Consider the following 12,630-nt stretch of genomic DNA (forward strand, 5'->3'; position numbering starts at 1 on the left):
TTAATGTCAAGGGGTCACTTGTATTTTATTTATTTTTCCATTTTTTTCTGTTAGGTTGTTAATCTGAATGTTAAGAATGAAGATATCTGTAACTTGATTTCATATTCCCTGACACAAGACTATAATGGGAGATATTTAACAATCCTTCAGTACTTACAGATGGTATTTGTTTAACCTGCTGCATTATAAAGCTCAGTCTGATAATATCTTGAAGATAAAAGAAGGGAGGAGACTGTGGAATGTGTGTGGTCATGGTCCACTCAAGGATCATACACCTCATTGGTGATGTTTCAAGTTTTGCTAATAAGGAAAAGCCCAGTGTGGTGGCGCATATCTTTAATCCCATCACTCAAGAGGCTGAGGCAGGCAGATCTCGGTGAGTTCAAGGCCAGCCTAGTTTACAAAGTAAGTTCCAGGGTAGCATGGAACTGTCTGGAATATGCATTACACACACACACACACACACACACACACACACACACACACACACACACACACGGAAAGTCCTAGCATGTTTCACTACCCTGTTCTTCTCCTTCTTGCCCTCAGCTTAAAACACACAGGGCACACGTGCTTCTGGTTCCATTCTCTAAACATGGTAAGGTTTTCTTTTTGCTTTTGCCATTATTTTTTTTTACTTACTGGTTTATTGACAATTTTATACATATATAAAATGTATTATGATTATATTCAACCCCCGTTACCCTCTCTTGTCTTCTTCCTCTCTCTCTGAACCCCTTCTTCCCAACTAAGCTTGGGTAGATGGTTATTTTACTGAAACATGGCCACACTACTGAAGAAAAAGACACTGCCTCCTTCTACTACCATTAACTGCCCATGAGAGCTACTCAACAAAGGGTGGGCCCTCCTGGGCACCACCATGATGGCCTGCCGAAGGGCCCAGTACTGTGAAGGCAGTATTCATGACTCCACGGCCGTTACATATTCATGCTCACCACGACTATGTCATATCTGGATGACAGTGTTTTGTGGCACTCATAAATCTTAGTTCTTTATAGATTTGAGACTCAGGCCTGCCGGGCCATCTGTTTCCAAATGGGTGAACTGTTTTGCTTTGTATTGTTTATATTTCACATCAAGGTTCAAAGAAAATCTCTTGAAAGTCAAGGGGTGTTCTTCTGCCAAGGGGAGGAACTTTGCAGACAAAATTAGTTCAAAATGTACTAACTTGATTTACTGTCCTTCTTCCTTCTTCCCTCTCCCCGCCTTTCAGGTACAGAGCAGTGGCCTCCTGAGTCGAGTGCAAGGAATTGGGATCCCCTTGATTACTGCCATTGAAATCGTCTCCATCTGGATCCTTTCCTTTATCCTGGCCATCCCAGAAGCCATCGGCTTTGTCATGGTACCCTTCGAATACAGGGGGTGACCAGCATCGCACCTGCATGCTCAATGCCACAACAAAGTTCATGGAGGTATTGATCATTGACACAATTCACTGACCACATCACAGCCACCATTTTAAAGATGTGCCACAGCCCAAACGGAATCAGCTGGGGAGGGAGGCGCCATAGTTCACCAACTGGAAACTTGCTGGTGTCTTCACCAGGCTGCTGTGCCGCCTGCACCACAGATGCGCCTCCACTACCCGGAAGGCCATACCGGCCTCTTAAATAGAGCAACTGTGCCATCTCCCACTCTCTTCCTAGTTAGTTAGTTAGTTAGTTAGTTAGTTAGTTAGTTAGTTAGTTAGTTTTCGAGACAGGGTTTACTCTGTATTACTCTGGAGTCTGTCCTGTCCTGGAACTAGCTCTGTAGACTCAAACTCACAGAGATCCGCCTGCCTCTGCCTCCCGAGTGCTGGGATTAAAGGTGTATGCCACCAACACCCCACTGCACTCTTGTCTTATAGTACATCTACAGAAAAAACAGTTTTCTGTACAAAACAGTCCAAGCAATATACTGAGAGACTGTCCCTGTGAGTTCAGGATGTAATCTGTCTTTATGATTAAAAGATACCCACAAGACTTTGCATCTGACAGACATGCACGTGTTACTTTGAGAAAATGCAGTTTTCTCGGTTATATTTCTGAGCACAAATCTTACTTATCCAAAAAATATTTCACAAAATGTTTCTCAGCAAAATGAGCTGACTATGTGCCCTGTGGGGGAATCATTGTAACATGTCTGACACTATAGGTTCTGACCCCTGAGCACATCTGGTAAAGGGATTTGACATTCTGATTCCGGGAGCTTGGGCTTGCCTGGTATAAATGGGCTACCACGTTACCTGGGCTTATATTGACACAAACCCTAGACCTATACCCCTGAGTACTCAGCATTGCTCTGAAAAGCTTAAGTACAGGCCTGGCTGCACTGGGAAACATCTCTCAGAATGCACGTTCCCTTTGCAAAACTGGTTCCTGGTGGACAGCAGACACCCATGTCCGGAGTCAGTCAAATTAAGTGCTTTAATGCCAGGGTCACCTGTACAAGACAAGCTGTCCACATCACAAACAGCTCAAAATATGCTTCCCTACAGTGGGAAAATGACCAGATTCGTGGTTCTGTAGCTGATCATTTATCCTGCTTGGACATTTTTGTTTTAACATTAGAAAAACTCATGAAAGCTGGCAACCTCAAAATCAAAGTCTGTCTCTCACTGCCTTTTTAACTGGGTCAGTTTACACAATGAAAAGCAAGATAGTGGGATGGCTAATGGCTTAGTCCATTTTTAGGGTTTATAATTGTTGGGGGGGGAGCACATAAGCATTCTGGACTTTCCAAAAAAAAAGGCATTTGAGGAGAGAAGGTCCCCTAAGAAGGCACTTAACCCCTGGAAATGGACAAAATGGGCAGGTGACGTCATGAAGCCTGAGGTGTCCGTGGGAAGAGTTTGAGAAGAGGGAGCCAAGTGCTGGCAGGAGTGGCTGTGGGTTTCATAGGGTGTGAGTCAAACTGGTGAGGTTTCCGCATCCGTTCCAAGTCTAGGTATACTTTTCTTTCTGACACGACTTCCCACCTCCTTTCATGCTCCACTCTTCAACTGTGCTCTACTCTAGACTATCCCAACACCCTCTCCATCCCCAGCTGATAATGACAGTCAAAAACAGAACCGTGAACCCCTTTCAGTAGGCCTCTGTCATGGAGCGGATGGGGTACTCCATGCAGCTCTGTCCTGGGTCACAGTCTAGACCCCAGGCTGCTGCTTCTAGGCTACACCCCCTCAGCCTGCAATTCTGTGGGAGAGCTAGGAAAGTGGGTTGTGAAGGAGTGGAAAGCCTCACAGGATGTTTGTATGGTACTTCCAAACAAGGACAGAGTCCGGATTTTTTTTTTTTTTTAAAGTTCCAGACAGAGATCTCCTGCAATGGGATGGGCTAGGGAGGTCTGTTTAACAATCTAAAGAAACAAACTCAAACTTGCACTTAATCTGGGATAGAATTCAAGGGTCTGGGAGCTTGGATGGGAAAAGAAAATGTATTTGTTTTCACTAAAATCCTCCTGAAATGTATCATTTCCTCTGACTTTAAATGTAGATAATAGCCTGGTGGTGGTGGTGCACACCTTTAAGCCCAGCACAGGAGGCACAGGCAGGCTAACTTGTGAGTTCAAGGCCAGCCTGGTCTACAGAGTGAGTTCCAGGACAGCCAGAGCAACATAGAGAAACCCTATCTCAGAAAACAAGACAAAACAAATGTAGATAATAAACCACTATAATAAACCACTACCATGACTTTTTCAGAGAAACGTGCACAATCTTGAAATAGTAATGCTCATTGCTGGTATTAATGTTTAATGTTTGATAGTTTTGGGAGCCATTATATTATTTAATCAGACCCATGTGCTACACAATTTGCTACCAAACACATATCTTTATCAAAATTTTATTTTCAGTATTTTGATAGCTCCATTTCAATATAATTGGTTTCCCATTGTGACTACATACATTTAACTTTATTCTTATTAAAATATAATGTTTATGTCTGAAATTTTTATCAACTGATAAGGTGATAGAGTTCAATCCCCAGAATCCATGTAAAAATGTTGGGCATGGTAGCATAGGCATGTAAAACCAGTGCTGGGAAGGCAAAGGGCTGCAGGCCACACACAGGCTTTCACCAGATAGCCTAGCCAAATTGGCCAGCCCTAGGCCCCAGGGGGGAGATCCTGCCTCAAAACCCAAGGAGAATGTCTCCTGCAGAATAACACCTAAGGTCTTGCACATGCAAGCACACACACATGCAAACTGACACATGTGGACACATACACACTCACGTACACAGACACGAACATGCACACTTACACACACAGGCACACACACGTGCACATGTGCACACACACTGTATTGTTCTCAGAAGGAATTCTCATGTTCATCGGATTTCCGAAGGGGTCTGTGGTATTTGACAGTCACGAAGCCTTGCCTGAATGTTTGTCTTCTGGAAACAGCCATAAAGCGTTTCTTTCCATGCACAGTAACTGTCAGTAGTCAGGGAGCAGGGTGGTCATATCTGTGGGAACTGATGGAGCTGTCATAAGAGGCTATGTTACCCTCAGTAAATAAACATTCTGGGGAAGTAGGCATAAGGGAAGTGGAAAGCATGCCTTCCCAAGTTCAGGGTTATTTCAGGAAAGCTTTTGAGTAGTATTGTTCAACTTTCATTTTTATCCTCCTTTAAAAACACAGAAAACTGAGGGCTAGACAGATGGCTCAGGGATTAAAAGCACTGACTGCTCTTTCAGAGGACCTGGGTTCAATTCCCAGTACCCTCATAACTACTCACAACTGAGGGGACCTGGCACCCTCACACATACATGCAGGCAAAACATCAATGCACATAAAATGAAAATAATTTTTTAAAAGACAGAAAGCTGAACAATGTGTATTTGTATAAATCCTTGCCCACAGAGAGTGCCGAGTCAGCCTTTAGCTAGAGTATCCCCACTCATTAGTTTCCAGGTGGCAAGTATTGAGAGGGAGAGTGTGTGGAGTTATTGATGGCTGAGCTGACTGACTCTGGGGTCACATAGCAGGCATACCAGGCAAAGGGTTAAGTCCCACTAACCTCAGTCACAGATAAGCCATTCACTGATAGCCTTCACTGTCCCTACATGAGACACTCACATTAAGCATACTTTAACCATACAATCAAAAAGTCAGCCAATCTTATCAAAATGTTGAGGCTCAGGAATAAACAAAGATGAAAATGTCTCAAAACCCATTATATGAACAAAAGGAGACTCTGCACTGATTAGAGCTCCTCCAATGTAATAGAAATGAGCTCGAGGATCCTGCAGAAGCAACATAGGAGGGATAATTGGATAACTTTAATGCCCATGTTTTCATATATTACAGCTTAGAGGACAGCACTTGCCTAGTGTGTGATCCAGGCATGATCCAGTGCTGAAAAATAAAATAATAAGTTAAAAAAGATCACAATGCAAGTTCTTTACTACTGTCGAAGAAGGTATATGATTGCACCTACAATCACAGGAACTATGCAGTGGTCAGGGCACTGCACAGTCAGCTTTTGATCCAGCGCCTGTCTTCCATTTTCCTCACTGGACAGTTTTACCAAGATGTGAAGGACTGGTGGCTCTTCGGGTTCTACTTCTGCATGCCCTTGGTGTGCACAGCGATCTTCTACACCCTCATGACCTGTGAGATGCTCAACAGGAGGAATGGCAGCTTACGGATTGCCCTCAGTGAACACCTCAAGCAGGTAAGTCTCGCAGTTCCTGAGAACTTGGCTGAGGCTGCATTGAAATCAGCAAGCCTGTGAGTGCAGGTACTTCCCTATACAAGCATCACAGGCAGCTGCAACTGCACAATCACAGTGGCTCCCATACGTTTAAGGGGAACTGGAAACGTCATCGCCTAGCATCTTTTACAGTATCTTTTTTCCCACTCTAAGATATATTGAGATAGGCAAACACTTACGTATTACAGTTGCCTACCCTATCCGGTACAGCAATATGTTACACAGATGTGTAGTCCAGGAGCAGAGGCTGGACCACACAGCCTACTGGGAGGTAGATAATGCCATCAAGCAGTGTGCTTGTACACTCTTGTGTTTGCAGTGTTGAAATTGCCTAGCTACACATTTTTCAGAACATGTCTGTGTCTTTAAGCTGCACATGACCATGTTGTATATAACAGATTTATGCTGATTTTCTAAAAATAAAAATGTTCCCTTGTAGCTGTTTTCTTTATATAGCCTTAGGAATTCCTTTTGAGAAGTGGGAATCCTGCCTGTGAACCAGATGGCCCTGGGAAGCTGGGCTTAAAGATAGTTAACTCGTGGTTATTTTGTCAAAAAGTGTACTGAGCATGTGTGCACGGTGTGAAATGGGCTTGTGGCTATGCCAGGACAGAAAGGTGCATGTGACTGCATTCCCTTGCAGGCTCTGTAGTCTAGCTGTAGAATAAAATACAATTTCAAGCAATTAGAAAGTAGAATGATAAAGTACAATCCAAACAGCCACACAATACAAAGCCAGGGCATATATGAAATGGAACTATGGAGAAATTGTCTTTGTAAATGAGGGCAAAAGCCCTGGGAGAATGTAGGATGGGCACCAGGCAATCGGAAGTAGGAAAATGGAAATGAATTTGATCAGATCAGCACCCCAAATAAGACTCTTGCTAGGAAATTTGGCAAAACACAGAAAAAGAGGTGAAATCTTGGAGGACCCAAACTTTTAGAAGGAATTTGAACATGCCAGTGGGAGTTAGATTGTGTCTTTCAGACAGCAGCTAGATCAGTTATACTTTGGGACTTTAGAAGGCAAAACTTGACTCTTAAACTTCCTAGTCATGTGACCTTGGGCAGATTACTTCATGTCTCTGGGCTCCTCAATTTTTCATAAGTATGTAATAATGTATTTGTGGATTGCCAAAGACATGTAAGGCACTTAATAGTGTCCAGTTCCTGGTAGGCAGTCAACCAAAATTAATTTATGTTGATTCATAGAGTTAAAGTAAAAGAGTGCGGGTGAAGTTCCTGGTAGCTGTGGGAGAGTATATGCGAACATTCAACCACAAACAAAAGGCAGAAGCTGTTGCTGGAGTCCCTAAAGCTAGCCATATAATTATCACACAGGCGCACCTTTAGCACCCTTTCAACTACTGTGCTGATTCCCCAAGCTTCGGCCCCTTGTCTGCAAATTGGCCATGATAATAAATGAATCAGTGCTATTATGGAAATCTAAGGAAGGGTGTGCACATGTGTGCTCTGTGGAGCCCACTGTGTCACACAGTGGGGGCTGTTACCTTTGACTGACAGTGATGTTTATGTTGAGAAACTTTAGCCTGACTTAGTTCAGAGATGAATGTTGCAGATACCTCAGGTGCAAAATTAACCCCTTAAGGCCAGGTGTGGTGGTGCACATCTTAAATTCCAGTAATAGGTTAGCTGAGGTAGATGGATCTCTATGAGTTCAAGCCCAGCCTGGCCTACATAGTGAGCCATAGGCCAGCCTACAATAAATAGTGAATGAAACATTGTCTCAAAATCAAAACAAACAAAACCAGCTTTTCTAAGCCCCAGCCCTGAACACTGAAATGAGTATGCTTCTCCTCCAGACATCTCTGAACCACACCCCAGCTGGTATCATGACTGTGGGGTTACAGGCTCCAGTTCTTTGGGCTGCACCAACAATTTGGGATAACACTCCCTAAAGGGCTCAACCTGTGTTTATTTTCAGCTTCCTGAACTTAATGTTGGAAGCCTCAGATTAAGACAGTGTTATTTTTCCAGAATTATGTTCTAGCCTGTTACACAGTCACTTTTGTTTGATGTTAATTTGTACCCCAGTTATAGCCAGGTTGCATTTTCTGCCCCTGGTTCTGCTTCTAAATATAAGGGGGGTGGTATGCCTCACAGTGTGGACACGAATGAAGGGTAGAGATAATTCCCAACCTACAGCTGCCCAGGACCATAGCTGCCCAGACCACGAGCAGACACCAAGGCTGATAAAGCCGAAGTCAGCCCCTTGATCAGCACGTCCAGTGTTTCTAACTATGACAGCTGGTGACTCTGTACCCCACCCTTCTGTTTGTAAAGAGCAGATTTTCAAAACTATATGTCATTAAAAAAGGAATTTTTTAAATTAAAAGCAAATCTCAACCTAGGCATGGTAGCAGATGCCTATAATACAAACAAGAGCAACAAGGCAAAGGGATCTCTTGGGGCCCAGGAATTCACAACCAGCATGGGCAACAAGCAAGACCCTGTCTTAAACAAAAGAAACAAATAGTAAAAGACAAGTGGAAATGGGGCTGCTTTCTCTGTATACTTGTCCTTCTGGGTGCTGTGTCTAGTTGTCTTGGCTGTCCTGCTGCATCCCTAAGGCCAATTTCCTGATACCCAGCTTCCAACTAACCCTACAGGTAGTCACCCTTTAGTCATCCACACTCCTCAAAAACACACATGCCGTCAACAAACATACATGTTCCCATGCTTAGACTCATCAACACACATGCCTTTATACTTAAGTTCAACCATGGTGTTGACCCAGCCAGCTCCTGTCTTGCCCTGGCATAGACCCCTGCTGTTGTCATCAGAATATCTGAACCTGGCAACTGCCCAAAAGGCATGGTTAATGGCTCCTCCATGAGACAGTTGCACACTTGGTCTTGGAATGGGTAGACATCATGTGGAGGCTACTCCAGACTTCCTCCCAGCAGCACCTCCTCCCTACTTGTATGTCCACTATTTCTGGCGTGCAACAGCACTAACCTTTATCCTTGTCTGCATGCACTTGCCATTAGCGTCGAGAAGTGGCGAAGACTGTGTTCTGTTTGGTTGTCATCTTTGCCCTCTGCTGGTTCCCTCTTCACTTAAGCCGAATTTTGAAGAAAACTTCGTGTATGATGAGATGGATAAGAACCGATGTGAACTGCTCAGGTAGGATCCCAGGTGCCACTTTTCACACATTATAGGGTGTTTACATTCTTACTAGCTCTGAAAGTTAAAAATGTAAAGTTAATTATATGTCTTTAGCTGACACCAGCCAATAATTGATCCCTAAATGTGTTGGAGTCCTGTCTGTAATCTTGCCTACTCCTTCCTGAAGCTGTGCCACGGTTTCCACTAACCATGGCATTGGCCAGGCAGCACTTCTCACTAAACTCTACCTGCCACCCATGAGGCATGGCTTTGGGGCAGGAGAAGTGCTAATCTGGGGGATAAGTGCTATTTAGCAGATTTTAAAGCAGTATGTTCTAATGACACTATTTCCTTTGCTCTAGCTTCTTGTTGCTCATGGATTACATCTGGTATCAACCTTGGCAACCATGAATTCTTGCATAAACCCAATAGCTCTATATTTTGTGAGCCAAGAAATTCAAAAATTGTTTCCAGGTAAGACTGTTTCGCAAGCTCTCTCTCTCCCTAAGGACAGCCAGATCAGTGTACTCTGTACCCAGCTGGCATTGCCAAATCCATTTACTCCTGCTTTGATAAGGCATGTTCCTCTTCATTAAAGAAATGAAAATCTCTCTCTCTCTCTCTCTCTCTCTCTCACACACACACACACACACACACACACACACACACACACACACACACAAAAAGAAACGAAAATCACTTCCTGCTACCTAGATAGAGGGTCAGACTGTCCATAGAGCAGAAGAGCATTATATATTCAGGTGACATGTTCACAGGTTAGACCTAAAAGGACTGACTAATTGCACCTCAGTTTAGTGCCTCTCTTCAAAAGGAATTTTCAAATATAAGCACCACGCATTTTAAATACAGAAAGTTTCCAATTCACAACTTCCATTGTCTTAGACAGACAGCTCTGCAGCTGAGAAAGCTCCCCATGAAAGCAGTTAAATGCTGCATTTAACAGCCTTTTCGAAGTTGGAGAAGTGGTCCAGCAGTGAAGGGCAATTGCTGCTCTTGCAGAAACTCAAAGTTCATTCAACACTCATGGTAGCTTAGGAGCCATCTGTAACTACAGTTTCAGGGGATTCAGACACCAAGCACACGCATGGTGTATCTTCAGGAAACACTCAAACACAGAAAATAAAAATAAACCTTAAAAAATAATAATAGATCCTATCAAGAAAAATAAAACTGACTACTCTGGACCTCTGCACAACTGTGATTTCATTTGTAGTCAGCTTACTTATTTCAAATCTTCTTCTAGACAAGCCAACAACATCATCAGGAGCTCCAAGCATGACACTGATGTCTCACTTTCCAATTCTGGAATGATTATCTTAGCCCTAATATTTACTGGGTTGTATTTTGAACTGAGATGTTTAACTTTAGGTGCTAGTGTATGTTACACAAAACAGAATAGGGGTATATTCTGTACATTTTTTTTTATTGGTTGATGAATAAAACACTGATTGGCCAGGCAGGAAGATAGGTGGGGCTAGGTCAAGAAGAATTCTGGGAACGTGTAGGCAGAGGAGTCCATATGTGAGACTGGGAGAGAGGCCATGAGTCAGGTGGTGCCCAGTAAGACCATGTAGAAATACATAGATTAGTAGTTATGGGTTAATAATTAAGGCAGAGCTAGCCAATAAGAAGTCAGAAGCCACTGGCCAACAGTTTTATAATTAATATAGTGTCTGTGTGCTTCCCCAGGGCTCAGAAGGGCTGCAGGACGAGCCAGGCCAGAAACACTGCAAGACAGCACAGCATAGCATTTGCTAATGGTCTCACCCATCTGTGATCTCAATGCGTCCTTCAGCTCCCTCAGTTACCTCCTCTAAAAAATAGATGAGCTAAAAGTAACCATCCAGTAAAAGTACAATTCAGTGTGGATGACAGATGGATGGATAGATAGGAAAGATAGATAGATAGATAGATAGATAGATAGATAGATAGATAGATATAGATGATGATGACAGATAGTTGCACACACAATAAGTACCCAGTAGCAGAGTGGGCTATTGTTTAGCATAGAAAAGGAAAACATAGTAACTGCTCTCAAAGAACCCACCCATGGTCTAAATAGAACAGACTATCACCCAGAGATTGGTACAAGCAGGTAAGTGTTGATAATGGGGCTATAGCTGCCATGGCTTTGAGGTCTTCTTGGAAAGATGTTGGGACTAGCATGGGTTGGCTCATATACAGGTCTAATTAGTGTATTTCATATGCTACACTGATAACACTTGCTGATTAATTTATATATGGTCAAGGGAAGAGTTCAGTCTGGGAGAGCCCTGCCTTATGCAATTTACAGTCTGTTCTTCTTAGCCACTATCTCCTTCATAAAGAGGGTGTCAACAGCACCTACAGCCTGGGTTGTCTTGACGGTCAGCTGAGGTATTGACAGATGCCAAGCATCACATAAGAAATACACTGATGAAGAGCTGGTTCCCAAGCCCTTCCCAGCTGTATCTCTCATGCCCTGGAAGGCCCCGCTCCAACCAGCACTGCTGTCCCTCATCATAACCATAAACAACATAGTTAAAATGAAAAGCAAGAGACCTTTGCTCCTAATCTCTCTCTGGCCTTAACAAAGCTCAGCTGTCTCGGTTGTCCATGGGCATTGACCCCACTGGTGGGCCCCAAGCTTTCATTTTGGCTGGGAGAGGGTCACAGGCTATCTTTTACACACACTCTCTTTCCCACCCCCCAATCGTGCCTCTGTTGCTGTTGTCACCAGTCCAAAAGCCTCTTGACCTGGGTCCCCATGAATGGAACAAGCATCCAGTGGAAGAACCATGACCAGAACAACCACAATAGCAGAAAAGGGCAGCCACAAGAGGACAGCATGAACTAACCCTCTGCAGAAACACCCATCACTGTCTTCAAGTCCTAGTGGGAAACAGGGACATAGCAGAGAGCCTCCCTAACTCTCCCAGGTTCTCATCCCCCCCTTCCTTCTCTATCTAACCCATGCCAAGAAAAACTCTCCCAACAGCATGTGGGTGGAGCTGACTTCCAACCACACTCCATGGGTCTCTTCTAAATGCTTTGTATGGTTGCATATTTTGCATGTCATTCCCAACACTTGAAAATTATGAGAGCTGGGAGAAAGGAGGTCGTTCAAGAAAACCATAGCATGCCTTTTTAATCTTTGCAGAGTGCAAGTTCATGACCAGCTTTCATGCAGGTCTATGGAACATCCATGAAAGACATCACTGGACTCTAGAGCAGTGGTTCTCGCTTCCTAATGCTGAGACTCTTTTCTAAAGTTCCTCATGCTGCCGTGACCCCCAACCATAAAATCATTTTTGTTGCTACTCCATAACTTTTGTTTTGCTGTTATGAATACTAATGTAAATTTCGGATATTTCTGATGATCTTGGGTGACCCCTCTGAAAGGGTCTTGACCCCTGAGTTGAAAACCACTGACCTAGAGGATATACTGGGTTCCAATGGTACATACCTGTAATCCTAGAATTGAAGAAGTGAGGCAAAGGCGGTCAGAATTCCCGGTTAGCCTCATCGAGTGGTTCAAAACAGCCTGGGCTATTTGAGATTCATCTCAGAAACATAAGCGACAAAAAGAGTTTAGAGATTATGACAAGATTCTTTTCTTTAGCCAAACACACTGTGAGATTAAAGTACATTATTGGAAATGTCATTCAGTGTTAATATTTTATAACTGCATAACACCCTAGAAATGATTGTTCCATCTTATTTATATATACTGAGAGGAGGAAGCATCAAATGAGCAGATAGGTGATTTTGTGTCACTGTT

General features: G+C 43.4%; 1 protein-coding gene across 1 annotated transcript in view; it reads left to right on the forward strand.

Annotated features, from left to right (window-relative positions):
* The window catches only part of LOC127215290 (endothelin-1 receptor-like), a gene marked incomplete at its 3' end in the record, with an annotated part of 46,781 nt that extends 37,914 nt beyond the window's left edge, over positions 1-8,867 (forward strand). The window contains 5 exon segments of the mRNA XM_051175663.1: positions 1,235-1,251; positions 1,254-1,381; positions 1,383-1,433; positions 5,529-5,681; positions 8,732-8,867. Coding sequence (XP_051031620.1) covers positions 1,235-1,251; positions 1,254-1,381; positions 1,383-1,433; positions 5,529-5,681; positions 8,732-8,867 — 485 coding nt within the window.
* Positions 8,868-12,630: the final 3,763 nt, after the last annotated feature.

This window comes from Phodopus roborovskii, unplaced genomic scaffold (genome assembly GCF_943737965.1).
Source record: "Phodopus roborovskii unplaced genomic scaffold, PHOROB, whole genome shotgun sequence".
In the NCBI taxonomy this organism is placed as follows: Eukaryota; Metazoa; Chordata; class Mammalia; order Rodentia; family Cricetidae; genus Phodopus; species Phodopus roborovskii.